This window comes from Dendropsophus ebraccatus, chromosome 15 (assembly GCF_027789765.1).
Source record: "Dendropsophus ebraccatus isolate aDenEbr1 chromosome 15, aDenEbr1.pat, whole genome shotgun sequence".
In the NCBI taxonomy this organism is placed as follows: Eukaryota; Metazoa; Chordata; class Amphibia; order Anura; family Hylidae; genus Dendropsophus; species Dendropsophus ebraccatus.
This window is the reverse complement of record NC_091468.1, coordinates 70,937,232-70,955,496: the sequence shown is the minus strand read 5'-3', so window position 1 is coordinate 70,955,496 and position 18,265 is coordinate 70,937,232. Positions and strand designations below refer to the sequence as shown.

Sequence of the window (18,265 nt, the reverse complement as noted above, 5' to 3'; positions counted from 1 at the left end):
TCCTGCAGTCCTTTTCCGTTTCTGTATTGTCTATTCCTGGCCGGCTCCTCCTGCAGTCTTTTCCATCTTCTCCTTTGTTGTCTATCCTCGCCGGCTCCTCCTGCAGTATTTTCCCTCTTGTGTATTGTCTATCCTGGCCGGCTACTCCTGCAGTCTTTTCCCTCTTCTGTGTTTTCTATCCTCGCCGGCTCCTCCTGCAGTATTTTCCCTCTTCTGTGTTGTCTATCCTGGCCGGCTCCTCTTGCAGTCCTTTCCCTCTTCTTCTTTACTGTCTATCCTGGCCGACTTCTCCTGCAGTCCTTTCCCTCTTCTGTATTGTCTATCCTGGCCGCCTCCTCCTGCAGTCCTTACCCTCTTCTTCTTTATTGTCTATCCTGGCCGACTTTTCCTGCAGTCCTTTCCCTCTTCTGTATTGTCTATCCTGGCCCGCTCCTCCTGCAGTCCTTTCCCTCTTTTGTATTGTCTATCCTGGCCGGCTCGTCCTGCAGTCCTTTCCCTCTTCTTCTTTATTGTCTATCCTAGCTGGCTCCTCCTGCAGTCCTTTCCCTCTTCTGTATTGTCTATCCTGGCCAGCTCCTCCTGCAGTCCTTTCCCTCTTCTGTATTGTCTATCCTGGCCGACTTCTCCTGCAGTCCTTACCCTCTTCTTCTTTATTGTCTATCCTGGCCGACTTTTCCTGCAGTCCTTTCCCTCTTCTTCTGTGTTGTCTATCCTGGCCGGCTCGTCCTGCAGTCCTTTCCCTCTTCTGTATTGTCTATCCTGGCCGGCTCTTGACACCAGGTGCCTGCACTACAAATAACATGGGACGAGGACCCTATGTGCACTGTTGTTTTTTTTTTTTTTAGGTATGTCAGAGATGATATGGTGTATAACCTTAGTATAAGTTGTCCTTTAGGACCAGGCTAGATAATAATCGCCGCTTCCACTTCTTTGGCACCAGGCTTTCTACCTTGGAGGGCGGCCAGGGTGCCTGGGTAGGGCTGTCAGATTTGTAGAACTGCAGAGCACACAAAAACAGTGCCACCCCTGTCCTCGGCTTGTGTGTGGTATTACAAGAGTATATACACAAGTGCCTTGTTACAAGGGACCATTGTCATCCCAACTGGCCAGTATAGTTATGTGTACCAGGCCCAGCGATTAGATAATCATGGTTTTAGTGGGTAAAAAATTCTTACTCATTGGCTATACATCTCTCAGGAAATAAGGGTTGTGCAGCCGATGAATGATCCCTCAATCCCTTGTGTGACCTTGTCTGCATGGTGGTAGAGCTGTGTAATAGGCTCCTTTAAAGGGGTTTTTCACCCCCCCAAAATTTTATTTTCCAAATAAACTGATGCCAGAAAGGTATATAGATTTTTAATTTACTTCTATTAAGAAAATCTCCAGTCTTCCAGTACTTATCAGCTGCTGAATGTCATGCAGGAAGTGGTGTATTCTCTCCAGTCTGACACAGTGCTCTCTGCTGCCACCTCTGTCCATGTCAGGAACTGTCCAGAGCAGCAGCAAATCTCCATAGGAAACCTCTCCTGCTCTGGACAGTTCCTGACATGGACAGAGGTGGCAGCAGAGAGCACTGTGTCAGACTGGAAAGAATTTGAATCCTAATGATCAGTAGATTACTCCAGGTAAGTTATTACATTATAGGGTGAACCGACAGCAATCGGGAGGACTGATACTAACAGCCGCCCCAATAGATAAGCTGCTGATCCTGCACGAAAGGACGGGCATATGCTTCTGGTTAGCTCAGGATTACATTACATTGTGCACACTGGTTTCCACTATGTGTTTTTTCCATGTTCCCTGTGATTCCCCAAGGAGCTTGTAAGAATAGGTTTATCCATTACTTACTATTTTACTGCTCCACTGCATTTTACATTCTGTGTATAGAGTCCTTATTCTAGAGCACTTGTTATATCTAAATACCTTACAAAAGAAATGTACAAGAATTTATGATGCATTTATTCTTATATTTCTTGGACTTTTTCTCATTTCTGAATACCTGAGCCCCTTTATACTGCTCAGAAATATTTGTTTTTTTTTTTCATTTTTAGGAATAGTCTTTGTTTTTGCCTTTATTAGACTATGCTCACACATAGTATTTTGCAAGCAAAGCCAGGAGTAGGTTAAAAACACAGAAAGGCTATGTTCACACACTGTTGAAATTGAGTGGATGGCCGTCATTTAATGGTAAATAACGGCCATTATTTTATAACATTAAATAAAATAACAGCAATTATTTGCCATCTAAGTGACGGCCATCCACTAAATTTCAGCAGTGTGTGAGCATAGCCTTAAAAAGTAATATACACTGAAACTGATATGAGATTCATAGATGATACAGTTCTCTCTCTGACTCTTTCCAGTTTTTAGTCAGGACTCTTTTTTTCCCCCCCCCCTACTAATGTGCCATATTACCTGTCTAGTGGCAGCGAGGCGTCGCTGTATCTTTCGTGCGACTCATTGGGAAATGTAGAAGGGGGAGAGCTTCAAACTGCTTTTTTATGATAAAAATGCATTTTTGGGCTAATAAACCCAATTAAATGTTTCTTAAAATCTCCTGTACTATTGATTTGTGCAAAAAAAAAAAAAAAAAAAAAAAAAAATTAAACGACAGGTACACTTTAAATCAGAATTTTCTCAGTAAAACTAATAGTATATCTAAAGAAAACTGGGAGCCACACAAGTGTATATTGGAACTCCGCTTGAGGTCCAGACCAATAGTTATGGTTAGGAACCCAACTCTTAGAGTACCAGGTATTGAGCTGATTTTTCTATACAATAAAACCACATGTTACAGACTGAACTCGGTGCGACCTTGAAGTTTACAGCGTAGACTCAATCTGACTGTAACATCTAGAACAGATGTGCGACAGGTGCAATGTATGGCGGATAACAAATAGAATCTCTTCTAGTAACATATGTCATCCGTATATTATTCACAAGTAGCAGTCTGGGATCCTCTCGCCTCTGCGTATGTGTCAGACTTTGCTTTCTCATAGATAATTCAGGGTAATGAACGTGGCCGGGCTCTTCATGTGACCTCAATCCAGATGATCCACCGTCCGGCCACAAGAGACCATAACGAGATGCAAAAGGTGGAACAAGTAAGGGCGGTATTACACCGGGCGATTATCGTTCGAAAAAACGTTAGATCATTCGGATTTGAACGATAATCATTTAGTGTAATAGCAGATTACGAATATACGACCAACGATCATTGGTTGTACCTATCCTTCGGTGATGTCAGCTATGCATATTAACAGTCAGGCCAGTCTCTGACGCGTAAGCGCAGGAATAGCAGTCAGTCATGCACATGCGCGGCAAACAAAAACCTAGCCAATCTGTTGACTGCAATTCAGGATCCAAATTATCAATACTGTTAGATGCCTGTTAGGTCATAGAGACATATAATACCTTTCTTATATCCGTCGCTGCTTCCACAACATAGAAAATATTGTATTCTCTGGTGTAAAGTGTTAGAAAGGTTTCTCCGCTCCGGTAATGCCTCCTTGCTTCCCTCCCTCCCCCGTCAGCTGGAGTCCTGACTCTCAGGCAAGCAGGGGGAAAGGGAAGCGTTCCAACCCAAAACACTTCAGGAGCTTGGTGTTGCCTGTGTGACACTTTGCAGTAGAGAATAAAAGTATTCTTCTACATCCTGGAAGCACAGACAGATATATGACAGGTACCAGGTGTCTCTTCTACCTAACAGCATCTCAGTGTCAGCAGTTAGAACCTACATTCAGCTGACAGATTCCCTTTAAATATACAGCATAAACTCTCAGTCCCCTTCAACCTGAATTACTCTGTATCATCTTACACAATATCTGGCATCGGGCCGTGTCGTGGCCGAACACAATGAATACAACTTTATTCCTATCAAGCAAGTTTTTGGAATTTCAAAAACCTACCACAAAGCATAAATGTCACGGACTATTGTGAAATCCCAGTAGTAGTTATTGTTCTCCACTTATCATCACTTCTCTGGTCAGCGTGGACATGTCACAAGAATCCGAGCGAGAAGAGGAAGAACTCGCCCATTATGACGTTGTCCTCATTTAGGGACAAACCTTCTGAATGCTGGAATAAAGCTCACGTCTTATTTATTGTTCATCCCTGTTCCATCTCGTGAACCATGAAAATTCCAACATGCCAGCGTTTTACTATTTAAAGGGATAGTTCCTAAAAAAAAAAAAAAAAATTTCCCAAATTAACTGGTGCCCGAGATTTATAATTTACTTAAATTGAAAAAATCTCACATTTTCCAGTCTCCAGCACTCCAGTGCCCACTCACACCTGCACAAAAGTCAGCACCTGCTCTGCCTTGATAATTTAGATAATTTATGGGCGAGGAGAGGCCACACCTCCTCCCTGCCTTGCCGCACCCCTTTGCCCACCCATCGGGGGGGGGGCGGGGTTTATGGCCGGCATACGTCATATTGCAAACTTATGGAAACTTAGGCTGGATTCACACTGCGTTTTGGCAATTGTTTTTTTTTTCATCCGTTTTATGCAGAAAATTGATGGAAACCAGAAGCATTTGTGTGCGTCCTTTTTGATCTGTTTTTCCATTGACTTCCATTATAACAAATGGATCAAAATGCGTCTGGTTTTTTTTTAGCGAACACAAAATGGGGCTGACCACATCTTTCTGTTCGCTGATGAAAGGATGCGTTTTTATCCATTTTTCATAATGGAAGTCAATAAAAAAAAAAAAAAGGATCAGAAAGGACGCACACAAATGCTTCTGTTTTGTCATCCATTTTTCTTTTTTGTGCATAAAATGGATGACAGAAACAAATTGCAAAAATGCTGTGTGAATCCTAAGAGAAATTTAAAGACTTTAGGGGAGATTTATCAAACATGGTGTAAAGTGAGACTGGCTCAGTCACCCCCGGCAACCAATCAGATTCCACCTTTCATTTTCCAAAGAGTCTGTGAGGAATGAGCGGAGGAATCTGATTGGCTGCCGGGGGCGACTGAGCCAGTGTCACTGTACACCATGTTTGATAAATCTCCCCCTTTGTTCTTTCTGACAGACTGATGGCCAACAAGATAGTAATGTTACTAAAAGTGGACCTGGTGATGGTCTGTACAGGTGGAGGGTGGACGCTCTGAGTCCTGTCCGGTGGACGCTCTTATTTCTCGATCCATGACTGGGTTAGGAGTGTCTGTGACTGTTGTTATATGTTCTAATGGTCCTGGAAGCCTTCTAAGTGAGAGCAGCGCTGCGTGCAGCATGTAGCCTATCACAGACCTCGGTGTTGTGGCGCTTTATCAGATACCCATTAGATGCAGGTGTTTTAGACTTGTGGTAATGGGGTCTGCAATTTGAGATGTATTTTTTCAGCAATGTGGCCACATCTAGGCTTTCCTTCTCAGTATATACCACGTAATGAGGATGTTTGTAACCAGAGTATAATGTGATGCGAGAGCAGAATATACTGCGCTGCAAATACAGTGTGATAGACGGCCCAGCACCCCAAATACCCAGCACCCCAATCATTACTATATACTTTCTGGTTTGCAAGTATAATGGGTATATAATGTATGATATATAGCTTATTGGTATATAATATACAAGATATGATATGATGATAATATGATATATAGTTTATGGATATATAACATATAAATGATGATAATTTGACATTTATTTCTGCTAATTGAGGGTTGAGGAGTCCAGTGGGCGGACTTACCCACTAACTGACAATTATTATAGTGTGCAGTCACTGCATGGAACCACCCACCAGACTCCTAAGCCTAGAGTAAGGAAAGATTTAAATGAGCACTCTGGTGAAAATCTTTTTCTTTCAAATCAAGTGGTGTCAGAAAGTTATATAGATTTGTAATTTACTTCTATTAAAAAAATCTCAAGTTTTCCAGTACTTATCAGGTGCTGTATGTCCTGCAGGAAGTGGTGTATTCTCTCCAGTCTGACACAGTGCTCTCTGCTGCCACCTCTGTCCATGTCAGGAACTGTCCAGAGGAGGAGAGGTTTTCTATGGGGATTTGCTGCTGCTCTGGACAGTTCCTGACATGGACAGAGGTGGCAGCAGAGAGCACTGTGTCAGACTGGAGAGAATACACCACTTCTTGCTGGACATACAGCAGCTGATAAGTACTGGAAAACTTGAGATTTTTAAATAGGAACTGTCCAGAGCAGCAGCAAATCCCCATAGAAAACCTCTCCTGCTCTGGACAGTTCCTGACATGGACAGAGGTGGCAGCAGAGAGCCCTGTGTCAGACTGGAGAGAATACACCACTTAGGCCTGGCTAAATGTCAGCATGGTAAGATTTTATGAAGGAATGTGTCATCAGAAAATGACTTATTGTGTGAATACTGTTGTCTATTTTAATCCGATTAAAAAAAAATAAATATTGGTGACATTGTTTCTAATTTCTATCTATATTATATAATAATCCTGATATCTTGCAGTTCTCATTCTCACCATTGGGGCTAAAACTAAGCTGAGACTTCCTGTTGTGTCTGTGGTGATAAGAGGAGGCTGCTGTAAAGTGATCTGTACAGTATTGCAGCATCATGTGACACCAGTAGATAGAGGAGACAATAGCGGCTCCCTGTGGGATGACCTTATCACAGGTCACAGAGCGCACTCAGTAATGTCTCACTTAAATATCGGAGAAGGGTGACCTGTATGAACAGATTTTTATTTATTGCTTTGGAACATACAGAAGGGACGTTTATAGCAGTGTATAGCGGTGTAAGCAGTGTAGTATAGCAGTGTATAGGGGTGTAAGCAGTGTATAGGGGTGTAAGCAGTGTATAGGGGTGTAAGCAGTGTAGTATAGCAGTGTATAGGGGTGTAAGCAGTGTGTAGGGGTGTAAGCAGTGTGTAGGGGTGTAAGCAGTGTATAGTGGTGTAAGCAGTGTAGTATAGCAGTGTATAGGGGTGTAAGCAGTGTATAGGGGTGTAAGCAGTGTGTAGGGGTGTAAGCAGTGTGTAGGGGTGTAAGCAGTGTGTAGGGGTGTAAGCAGTGTGTAGGGGTGTAAGCAGTGTGTAGGGGTGTAAGCAGTGTATAGCGGTGTAAGCAGTGTATAGCGGTGTAAGCAGTGTATAGCGGTGTAAGCAGTGTATAGCACCAGGGAGTTTTCATTTTAATGTAGTTACAGGTATATTTGCATGCGGTATTAGGCCTTAGCCCTACAGGGAACACCAAAGGGGCAGAATTTTCCACTGTAACTACTATTAAATGGTAATTTGTGTAGATGTGGGCAGCTTTATGGAGATGCGCTCATATTGTAATGGTTTTGATGTTGGTAATTGTGCTGAACACCATCTTTCTGTGAATATGAGGTAGTTACTAGCCTGGTGGCTGCTGGGAAGCTAGTTGTATTACACTCGACTGGTGACACCCTCCTGACTGTGTATATCCCTCCTGACTGTGTATATCCCTCCTGACTGTGTATATCCCATCCAGGGAAGCCTATACCTGTATACACATTAGGGGAGATTTATCAGACATGGTGTAAAGTGAGACTGGCTCAGTCGCTTCCGGCAACCAATCAGATTCCACCTTTCATTCCTCACAGACGCTTTGGAAAAAGAAAGGTGGAATCTGATTGGTTGCCGGAAGCGACTGAGCCAGTCTCACTTTACACCATGTTTGATAAATCTCCCCCATTGTTTATATATAAAGATGGAAATAGGGGTCTCTACCAGCTGGGGGAGTGGCCAACTGCTGTCAAGCCCCGCCCAGATGACACTGTCCACTGATACAATGAAGCAATTTTAGAGCAGAAAGAAGTTACAGGCACACTTTTGCAGGTGTATATGGGATGTGCAGCATTTAAACCTTTGGATGGTGCGGAGAACTGCACATAGAGAAAGTAGGGGGGTACAGTATAACTTTAAGATTAAAGGGGGCGTCCCATACAAAATACACTCACTACATTTATTATTAAACAAAATGCTCCTATCACCAGATATTGCAGGAACATAATATTAGTACAGCGCCCCCTGATGTTTCTTTTTCAAAGCTTTTACTGTGTCCACCTCGGTAATTGTGGAAGTGGACGTGTGTGCTCAGTCTTGTTTTTCTCTTTTTTCCATCGGGTATGATGAGGGATTCCTGGTGTGGAGAAATAGAAGTGTGTACTGCAGCTGGGTGGTCATTTATCAGATGGTAAAGCCTCATATAGAGCTTAGGCTAGGTTCACACTGCGTTTTCAGCATCCGTTTAACCCTTTAAGGACGGGGCCCATTTTCGTTTTTACGTTTTCGGTTTTTTCTCCTTGTGTTTAAAAGGTCATAGCACTTGCATTTTTCCACCTAGAAACCCACATGACCCCTTATTTTTTGCGTCACTAATTGTACTTTGCAATTACAGGCTGAATTTTTGCATAAAGTACACTGCGAAACCAGAAAAAAATTCAAAGTGTGGTGAAATTGAAAAAAAAACGCATTTCTTTTATTTGGGGGAAATGTGTTTTTACGCTATTCGCCAAATGGGGTAAAACTGACTTGTTATGCATGTTCCTCAAGTTGTTACGATTAAAACGATATATAACATGTATAACTTATATTGTATCTGATGGCCTGTAAAAAATTCAAACCGTTGTTAACCAATATATGTTCCTTAAAATCGCTCCATTCCCAGGCTTATAGCCCTTTTATCCTTTGGTCTATGGGGCTGTGTGAGGTGTCATTTTTTGCGCCATGATGTGATCTTTCTATCGGTACCTTGATTGCGCATATACGTCTTTTAGATCGCTTTTTATTAAATTTTTTCTGGATTTGATGCGACCAAAAATGCGCAATTTTGCACTTTGGGATTTTTTTGCGCTGACGCCGTTTACCGTACGAGATCAGGAATGTGATTAATTAATAGTTTGGGCGATTACGCACGCGGCGATAGCAAACATGTTTATTTATTTATTTATTTATTTGTTTACTTTTATTTAAAACCTGGGAAAAGGGGGGTGATTCAGACTTTTATTAGGGGAGGGGGCTTTTTACTATTAACAACACTTTATTTTTATTTTTTACACATATACTAGAAGCCCCCCTGGGGGACTTCTAGTATATACACTTGGATCTCTCATTGAGATCTCTGCAGCATAGATATGCTGCAGAGATCCATGAGATCGGCACTCGTTTGCTTTCGGCTGCTGCAGCCGAAAACGAACGAGTGCCGAGCCGAGGACGGCGCCATCTTGGACGCGTCCCCGGCCGGCATCAGTAACGGAGATCGCTCCTCCGGGACAAGGTCCCGGAGGTAGCGATCTCCCCCACTAGACCCCAGGGAAACGTTGCCTCCGGTAATCGGAGGCAGCTGTCAACTTTGACAGCTGCCTCCGATTAGCTAATTAGCGGGCACGGCGATCAGACCGTGCCCGCTAATAGCAGCGGTCCCGGGCTACTCGCGGCACCCGGGATCGCGGCACTTCAAAGCGGGGCCGTTGCGCGGCCCCGCTTTGAAGTGCAAGTGAGGACATATGACGTAGGAGTACGTCATATGTCCTTAAGAGGTTAACGCATCCGTTTTTTGCAAAAAACGCTTGAAAAACGGATTGCAAAAACTGATTCATTTGTGTGCATCCGTTTTTCCATTGACTTCCATTATAAAAAAAGGATCCGTTTTTTTTTGGCGGACCAAAACGGACCAAAAAACGTTGCTGACCCTTTTTTTCTGGATTTAAAAAAAAACGGATCCGTTAAACGGATGCTGAAAACGCAGTGTGAACCTAGCCTAAGCAGCCTGCGGTACAGAGTGCTCCTCTGCAGTGTACATATTATAGGATGAATGCTCAGAATGGTCATGGCATTTAAATCTGTCATTTATTTATTTATTTAAAAAAAAAAAAAAGTAAAATTCCCCGGAGTTCCCCTTTAACCCCTTAAGGACCCATGATGTAACGGTATGTCATGGCCGCCTGTCACTTGAGGAGCTGAGGTCACTTCATATCCCTGTGATCGGCACTTACTCAGCTAACCTCCTGCCACTGAACGATCGGGAATCCCACTATGTTTTTCTAAAATAATGTAAAAGTCTCCGAGGGGGACGTAAAAAGTGTAAAATAAAAAATTTAAAAAGTTTTAATAAGCACACTATAGCTCCTCCCCCAATAAAAATTTAAATCACCCAACTTTCCCATTTTATAAATAAAAGATATAAAAATAAAATAAACATATTAGGCACTGTAGTGTGTGTGTTATTGTCCAATCTATTAAAATAAAACAAATGGCGTAAACTAAAAGCACTAAAAAAAAAAAAAACAATTGATTTTTTTTTTAAATTTATTAAAATTGATCAATAAGTCTCATCTACACAAATATGGTACTAATAAAAACTCGAGATCATGGTGGAAAAAATGATACACCATACAACCCTGTAATTGAAAAAAAATCTAAGCGATCTAGTAACAATAGGGCCATTGTTATCACACCTATTTGCAAACAAAAAAAAAAATTGAAAAACATTAGAAAGCTGTATAAACTGCATATACCTTTATTTAGACCTGTAGAGTAAAGTTATCATGTTGGTTTTACCATAAAGTGTGATACATAAAGACAGAAGCCAACCCCCCCCCCCAAAAAAAAAAAAGGTCGAAGATCAAAAGGCGCCATTGCAAAGTACACTTATTTTGAAGAAAAAACATAAACAAAACCTCGGCCCTGTAGATGGAAAAATAAAAGTGGTATAGCTTTTAGAGCGCGAGGAGGAAAAAACGGAAACGCAAAATTTGAAAATTGTTGCTGTCCATAAGGTTATTTTGGGCTCTGTCCTTAAAGGGTTAAAGGAGCTTCTAAGTATATTTTAAAAAATTTGAAAGAAAAAGAAGTTTCTAGTAATCCCTCGCTCGTGTCGGCAGGTAACAGCTTGGCCTTCAGAGCCGTCAGTCAGACCGTGTGGAGGGCGCACGCTTTGTACCCTTTTTAGTGAACGGTTACTGGATGCAAATGTTATGTGGTGCCGCGTTGGCACTGTTGACTTTTTGAAATGCACCCCGTCCCTGTCAGCTATGACACCATGTAAAGGTTACCCCATTGATGTCAGCACAGCTGTGCGGCACTATGCTAGGTCTAGGGGAGTGTAAAGATTGAAGATTACACTATAGAGGAGTGAAGTTGCGGTGTAGTGAGCCTCCTGCAGAGGAAGCCAAGGTGGCAGCAGGACTTATCTCTTCTTGTCTGCTGGAGGGATTCTGCGCAGGTTTACACGGCCGTCTTTGTGTGTGGCCGTCTCTGGGCTTGGTCCTACATACAAACCATCTATTCCATCTTTTGACCTTTACTCTGAAAAGGCAGAATGTGTAGAAAAGTGGACAGAATTCACCAAAAATAACATCAGCTGTCAGTATAGCCCCGTTAGGTTGAATGTTTTAAAGTGTAGCTGTCAACACATGTCTAAAAAAAAACCCCAACATACAAACTTGCTTGGGCGGTGCCTGTGATTCTTCTTTCCTTTTTTCTTTTCTAAAACTTTTGCCTTAGCAGAAATTAGCCCCATTCCTCTGCTCACCATATCTGTAGTTCTCCTAAACTCTGTTGGCGTGTACAGGAAGTGATGTCATCTGCCCTCACAGCCTGCCAGGTAAGGGCAGTAGAGGAGGAAGTGATGTCATCTGCCCTCACAGCCTGCCAGGTAAGGGCAGTAGAGGAGGAAGTGATGTCATCTGCCTTCGCAGCCTGCCAAGTAAGGGCAGTAGAGGAGGAAGAGGTGTTATCCGCCCTCACAGCCGTCCTAGTAAGGGCAGTAGAGGAGGAAGTGATGTCATCTGCCCTCACAGCCGGCCTAGTAAGGGCAGTAGAGGAGGAAGTGATGTCATCTGTCCTCACAGCCTGCCAAGTAAGGGCAGTAGAGGAGGAAGTGATGTCATCTGTCCTCACAGCCGGCCTAGTAAGGGCAGTAGAGGAGGAAGTGATGTCATCTGTCCTCACAGCCTGCCAAGTAAGGGCAGTAGAGGAGGAAGTGATGTCATCTGTCCTCACAGCCGGCCTAGTAAGGGCAGTAGAGGAGGAAGTGATGTCATCTGCCTCACAGCTGGCCAAGTAAGGGCAGTAGAGAAGGAAGTGATGTCATCTGTCCTCACAGCCGGCCTAGTAAGGGCAGTAGAGGAGGAAGTGATGTCATCTGTCCTCACAGCTGGCCAAGTAAGGGCAGTAGAGGAGGAAGTGATGTCATCTGTCCTCACAGCCGGCCTAGTAAGGGCAGTAGAGGAGTGCAGCAAGGAAAGCTCCAGGACAGAGATAGTGATTGCAGCATACAAGATACAGTTTTTATAACGCCCCCATATTATTTTATTAGCATATTATTCTATAACTATATATATTATTTGTCCAGAACATTACAAGAATCATCCTTCATGATCTTATTCTGCCTGCTCCAGGTGAGATTGTTACGACCTAATAAAAACTACAAGGTGGAAAGTTTAAATTATGATAGTAGTTTGGCAAAAGTTGCTCCGTATAATATTACCAGCCAGTTGGCTTATTGGCATCTGCCATGATGGGATCACCTCTATAGTGACTGCTTTGTGTTGGCAGCCTCCATAAATATCTCATTGGGTGCGACTGTGATTATTTTTAGTATAATTGTAGTCATAGTTCTTCTCCATTGTTGTGTCTGAATAGACGTCACATATAAACATGAAATCGGTAATATGGGGGACAGAGAAGCTCCTATATGGTGCATTTCCACCCTGATCAGGTTAAATCCTCTTTGGCTCAGACCATGTTATGTAAATCCTTTCTGTCTCTTGTTTTCCTGCCTCGTTCTTGTCACCACGATACACGGTCAATAAACAGACTGCGTCGCTCTTCAGAGGTAATGGGCCTCAAGGTGATGGCTGAGGTAGCTGATGTCATCCTGTTACTATTTACCAGTCACTAGGAAAACACAGCCGCTCCGGCCACTCACCTGCTGACACTATTGTTTATTGATTAGTTGTACCCCCGGCTTTAGGGTCAGGTTCTATATAATCTGACAATTATGAACTTTTTATTCTTATTAATATATCAGTCGTAATTTTTATCATTTGCAAACCACCATCTGCAGACTGTGAAGCCATATGACTATCTATTGGTATTTGTGCTATATGGTCGGTGTGTGTCCACTTAGCTGGTAGATCTCTAAGTAGGACTGTTTTAATAAAGGGTTTTTTTTGCATGGAAATTTTATGCCATATCATCTAGAAATGTAACTTGTACCTGTAACAATGTACGCCTGACCTGATCGGCATGCAGTCCATTTGGCACCGGAAAGTATCCATGGAGGCAACCTCGCTGGGTCGGTATTGCATGTGGCTCATGTCCTGATCTAGTTGGGGTCGCGCACAATTCCGGGGTCTAAATGGAGTACACACTGATGGGGTCCACCATACTTCCTGACAGGTACGGCTGGGTTTCACACTGTTTTTTGCAATCCATTTTTTTTTATCCGATTTAATGCGTTATTCCATTGACTTCCATTATTTAAAAAAAAAACAGATACAAAAAAATTATATAACTATTATTATATAAAAACAAAACATAAATGTAAAGAGACCTAACATCTTCACATATCACAATTATCTTGTAACTACAACCACAAATCTTCACATTATATTTTCCGTTGTGATATTAATCATCCATCATTTAATTATTCCTTATCGTCTCCAGTGTCTACTTCCCAATTTTTAGCTCCATCCACTCCCATCCCCAGTACAGCCTCTCCTCTCCCACTCCTCAAAAAAAAGAGAAAAAAAGGAAAAAAGACCATATAGACCTATAAACACATATACTTGTTACTGTGAGTCTAAGAAATTGCTCCATGGATTCCCGTTCTTGTGAATTTTATCGTCTATATTCCTCGCTATCTATTCTTCCATTTGTTTAATATAATTGACTTATCTTCCCAATCTCAGCACTGTAGGCCCCTCCTGTGAAATCACAGCTCTAACGGTCTAACGGATTTCTATACGATCTCGCAAACGAGATTGCTTATCGTTAACTTGAAATCGTTCCCCATATTACACAGAGCGATAGTCGTTAGTTACTATGATTGGTTACTCTATCTGATCCCAGCAAATGAGGGAACAATGCGGAATTACAGCGAACGATTAACAATGATTTTGGCGTCCGCACCAAATGAACACTTTCTCGTTGATCATTTGATTGTTGCCTGTAATAACACAAAAGGATTATTGTTTAAATTTCCATATAATCGTCCCGTGTAATAGGGCTTTTACCGCTACTAATAAATGACCCAAAGTTCCTCAGAGAATAATAGATGAATTGCCTGGCGCAGAGCTCTGAGACAATGCACTCCACCATTGTTGTTTCATGATGGACGCCAGTACTTAGTAAGATAAACTTGTCGTGGAAGCTAACAGAGTCTCCCTTATAGCGGATCTGTCAGCAGATAAACGGGGGAAAGTGAAGCCTGTGACTAGATGGGGCTTCACATCAGGTTTCCGGACGTACGTGGATTTTTTTAATCTCCATTGTTCTCTGCATTGCTGAGAAATTAACCTTTTTGTTAATATATAAAGAGGATTAATGGCCCGGGGGGATTTCCCAGCATTGCAGGAATAGCCGGCACATCTCCCCCGAGTAACCAACTCTTTGACCCCTGCTAATCAAATAGAGGTTATTGTATGTAAGCGCCCGCCGAGGCGGTAATAACCGGAGATGGGCCTGGCTGCTACACTGGGCTATGCCATCCTGGGAAACCCCTGGTCCCTGAGACTCTCATATTAACAAGAAGGCACTGGACATGTCTTGACAGTGGATAAGACTATGGAGGTGACAGAGTAATGCCCAGAATTCTTATGAGAAGCCCTATCTAGCCAATAGCTTTTTTTTAAACCCCAGTTTAGCTGCTGACCGATCCACTTTAAGGGGTTTTCAACAGTGTTTATTAGCTATTTAGATGTTAGGTCACAAGTGTCTTATCGTGGGGGTCCAGTCGTGAGATCTTGGTTATGGCTGTTCCATGTCCCCCTGCTTGGCCATAGCCGGGCATATTCACTGGCATTACATTTAACTCTATGAAACGAGTGGAGATAGCCGTGTGCTCTGATCAGTGACTCCATCAGTCTCGTAGCGATATATGGAGGATGCATGCCCTACTGCCGCTTCATTCAAAGACAGAAGGTTATCATTGCAAATCCACCCCGTAACAGCAGGAGCGGTCTGGTGAAATGTGTGTTGTGGGATCTGGGTTTGGATCAGACAGTGGGCATGTATATGAATATGAACAGGATACCGGCTGTCATAGCTCGGCCTGCTATATGTGCCAAGTGACCACTTATCATCAGTAATGTCATATTATCTCCAATATTAAGAAAATAAGGTTGTAAAGAAGAGTAAATCTACAGTCTAGACTATATCCATCAGGATTGCAGGTAAATACAGCCCTGGGTTTTCCAATCTTAGGGCCCTATTCCACTGGACGATTATCGTTTGCATATCATTAACGATTAACGATCGCAAACGACCACTATTGCGAAAGACCTGAAAACGTTCACTCATTTCCATTGAACGATAATCGTTACTTATGATCGTAATTGCGATCGTTTTTTCTTCGCTATTTATTCGCTATTGCATTCGTATCTATTGCGAACGACCGAACGATGTCTTATTCAACGCGAACGATTTGCGAACGAGCAACGATAAAAATAGGTCCAGGTCTTATAAAGCGATCAACGATTTCTCGTTCGGTCGTTAATCGTTAACTGCATTTCAACCGAACGATTATCGTTTAGATTCGAACGATTTAACGATAATCTGAACGATAATCGTCCAGTGGAATAGGGCCCTTAGTGAACAATTGTTCCTCCGCTTCTCAGCACACAGAGGTGTCATTGTTTCAGCTACTATAGTTCAATATCCCTATTGCCGTGACTTTACGTACACCTGAAGAAGGTATATCCAGGAGATATTACATTTGGTTGCTCTCCGCTCTGCAGATGCCACTTAAGTTCCGCCTGTTCCATTGATTCAATGTGATTTCTCAAGTGCAATCCATGATCCGTCCAAAGAAATGACTGTGGAATCTTGCAGATTCCGTAATGTGTGAACATACCTTGATAGTGACAACCATGATCTTAGAGAGCTGACTTATATTTGTATTGTTGGTCCATAGGTAAGCTCACACTCATAATGGGATCCATGGTTGGACCTTTTTATGAGTCGATCCCTTTAGGACATTGAACATACAGCTCACGCTAGGACCCACATTATGGCCGCATAGGCTTTGTCCGTATAGTTTACTCTTTCAAGACTAGACAGATTTACTTGCCAGACAAAGTATTTTAAGGTGCCTGTTAAGTCTTTCCTTTCTTCATATGTTTTATGTCTCACACTGTCCATAATTTTTGGAAAGTTTGTAAAAAAATAATTAACATCACATATTGCGAACAATATAAAAATAATAAAATAAGTTGTCCTTGACTTTCTACCAGCCTGCACTGTAACCTGTTGGTTTCACATTTTATACAACGGGACGTAAAAGTATATGTTTCTCATGAATTTTATCAGAATATCTAAAAAGTGAGTGATATTTAGCATCATATCTTGACTTATGAAGTTACTGGAGCAAAGTTACTAAAGCTAGCCCAAGAATGTGTGTGCTTAAGGGATAAGGTCATATTTTATAGTAATTTCCATTGATGCAAATAAACGTCTTCTATTCAGCTGATTGGATGACCCTGGAGAGAGGCGGGATTTCTCTTGTCTTTTATACAGGAACGTTCTCCACAGTTCAGGGCTTTTCTTTGGTAGGTCACAGTCCAGCCCGTAATGATGAGTTCTATATCATTGGATAGTGACTCGCTACAGCGTTTCTGCTTTATCTGCTGTAAACCCTAAAGCTACGACCACACAACTTGACGGACATTTTTAGGGGGTGACGCCATTTTGCACCTTAACGGCTGTTATTTGGGTATTAAATGCCAACCGTCCAAAAATATGTCCGTTAAAAAAAAAGATGACGTGTGGTAGTGGCCTAAAGCTGTTTCCACACCTGCTTTTCGATCTGCTATTGGGGAGGAAATGAACTCGAATGGGGAAACGCATCTTTGTAAACGCTGGGGCCTAGTCATGCTTTTGGGGCATTGTGACGGCTTCAGTGCATGTGCGACAGGTGCGGTAACGTAACCCAGATTGCCCAGTCCCGGCAGTCCTGGCAGTGGTCGCTCTCTGGTTCCCTATTTGCACAACTTATGTTTGAAGCTACTAAGTGTGGATTGTTATGTTTGTGCTCTGCGCCACTTTCATGTATCCGTCTTAATTTGCTTTGGTTTAATAGGATTCCGTAACCAAATAAAAAAAATATATAAATAATACGTCGGTTTTTTATATTAATTTTTATTTTTTATTTTATTTTATTTTTAGCCGAAGACAGTTTGGCCCTAAAGACAAAGAAGAAGTGAAGATAATTGATCACCAGACGCAGCACCTGCGACTTATGCCGCATCTGGCCACCGTCCTGGCCATAACATTTACCAGCAGGTACTGCAAACTTTCTACTTACATGAAAAAAGCTTTACATTTATAGAAGCACTCAGAGTTTCGTTTTATCCATATCATGTGCACTCATTACTAGAGGTGAGGGAACCTGACGAAAGTTCAGGTTTGCACTAACTCCAATGATCGGTATTTGAATCCTGTTGCCTGGAGAAGGTGGATGCCACAGACTGTATCCATGTTTTACATGTTGTCTTCGGACTGCATCCACCTTCTCCAGGTGGAGGGATTCAAATGCGGATTATTGTGAGTCCTACAACGCCATTTGTTTTACTCCAGCGTTGCTGCATCCTTGCATATTATTACTGTTACTGGGCCATGTGATCATTAGTGTGACCCACAGAAAATCACAGTGTTTCATGTGTCAGGGGAAGGCAGTCTGTCCTGGATAAGCTAACCTCATGTGACTTACAAGATGACATCAGCTGTGATTAACCGGGACTTCCTAGGGATGCATCCAACTTCTACAGCAATCGGCTCAGAGCCTTTGTCACTGCTGCACCAACGTACAAGAACAGAGCCTGACAGACCTCATTGACTGGAATGGGATCCATCGGGTTTTCCGATTGTGTTCAAAGAATGCTGCACGCAGTGTTTATTTGGCCAGAGATTTCAAATGGAAATAAAGAAATGTCGCCATGATGAGAAAGTGGTTTGACCTGTAATCCCAAAAATTGTGATTCCATTTGTGAGCACCACAGACTGAGAAGATGGCGTGAGCGTGCAGGAGGCCGCGCAGTAGAAGAAGTGATATAATTGTATTGTGCAGAATCTCCTCTGCTGACATGTTGGG

At 42.4% G+C, this 18,265-nt stretch overlaps 1 protein-coding gene across 1 annotated transcript in view; it reads left to right on the top strand.

Moving 5' to 3' along the window:
• Window positions 1-18,265, top strand: part of ACOXL (acyl-CoA oxidase like) — a 149,835-nt gene that overhangs the window by 48,887 nt on the left and 82,683 nt on the right. The window contains exon 11 of the mRNA XM_069955182.1: window positions 17,341-17,457. Coding sequence (XP_069811283.1) covers window positions 17,341-17,457 — 117 coding nt within the window. The remainder of the gene's footprint in view (window positions 1-17,340; window positions 17,458-18,265) is intronic.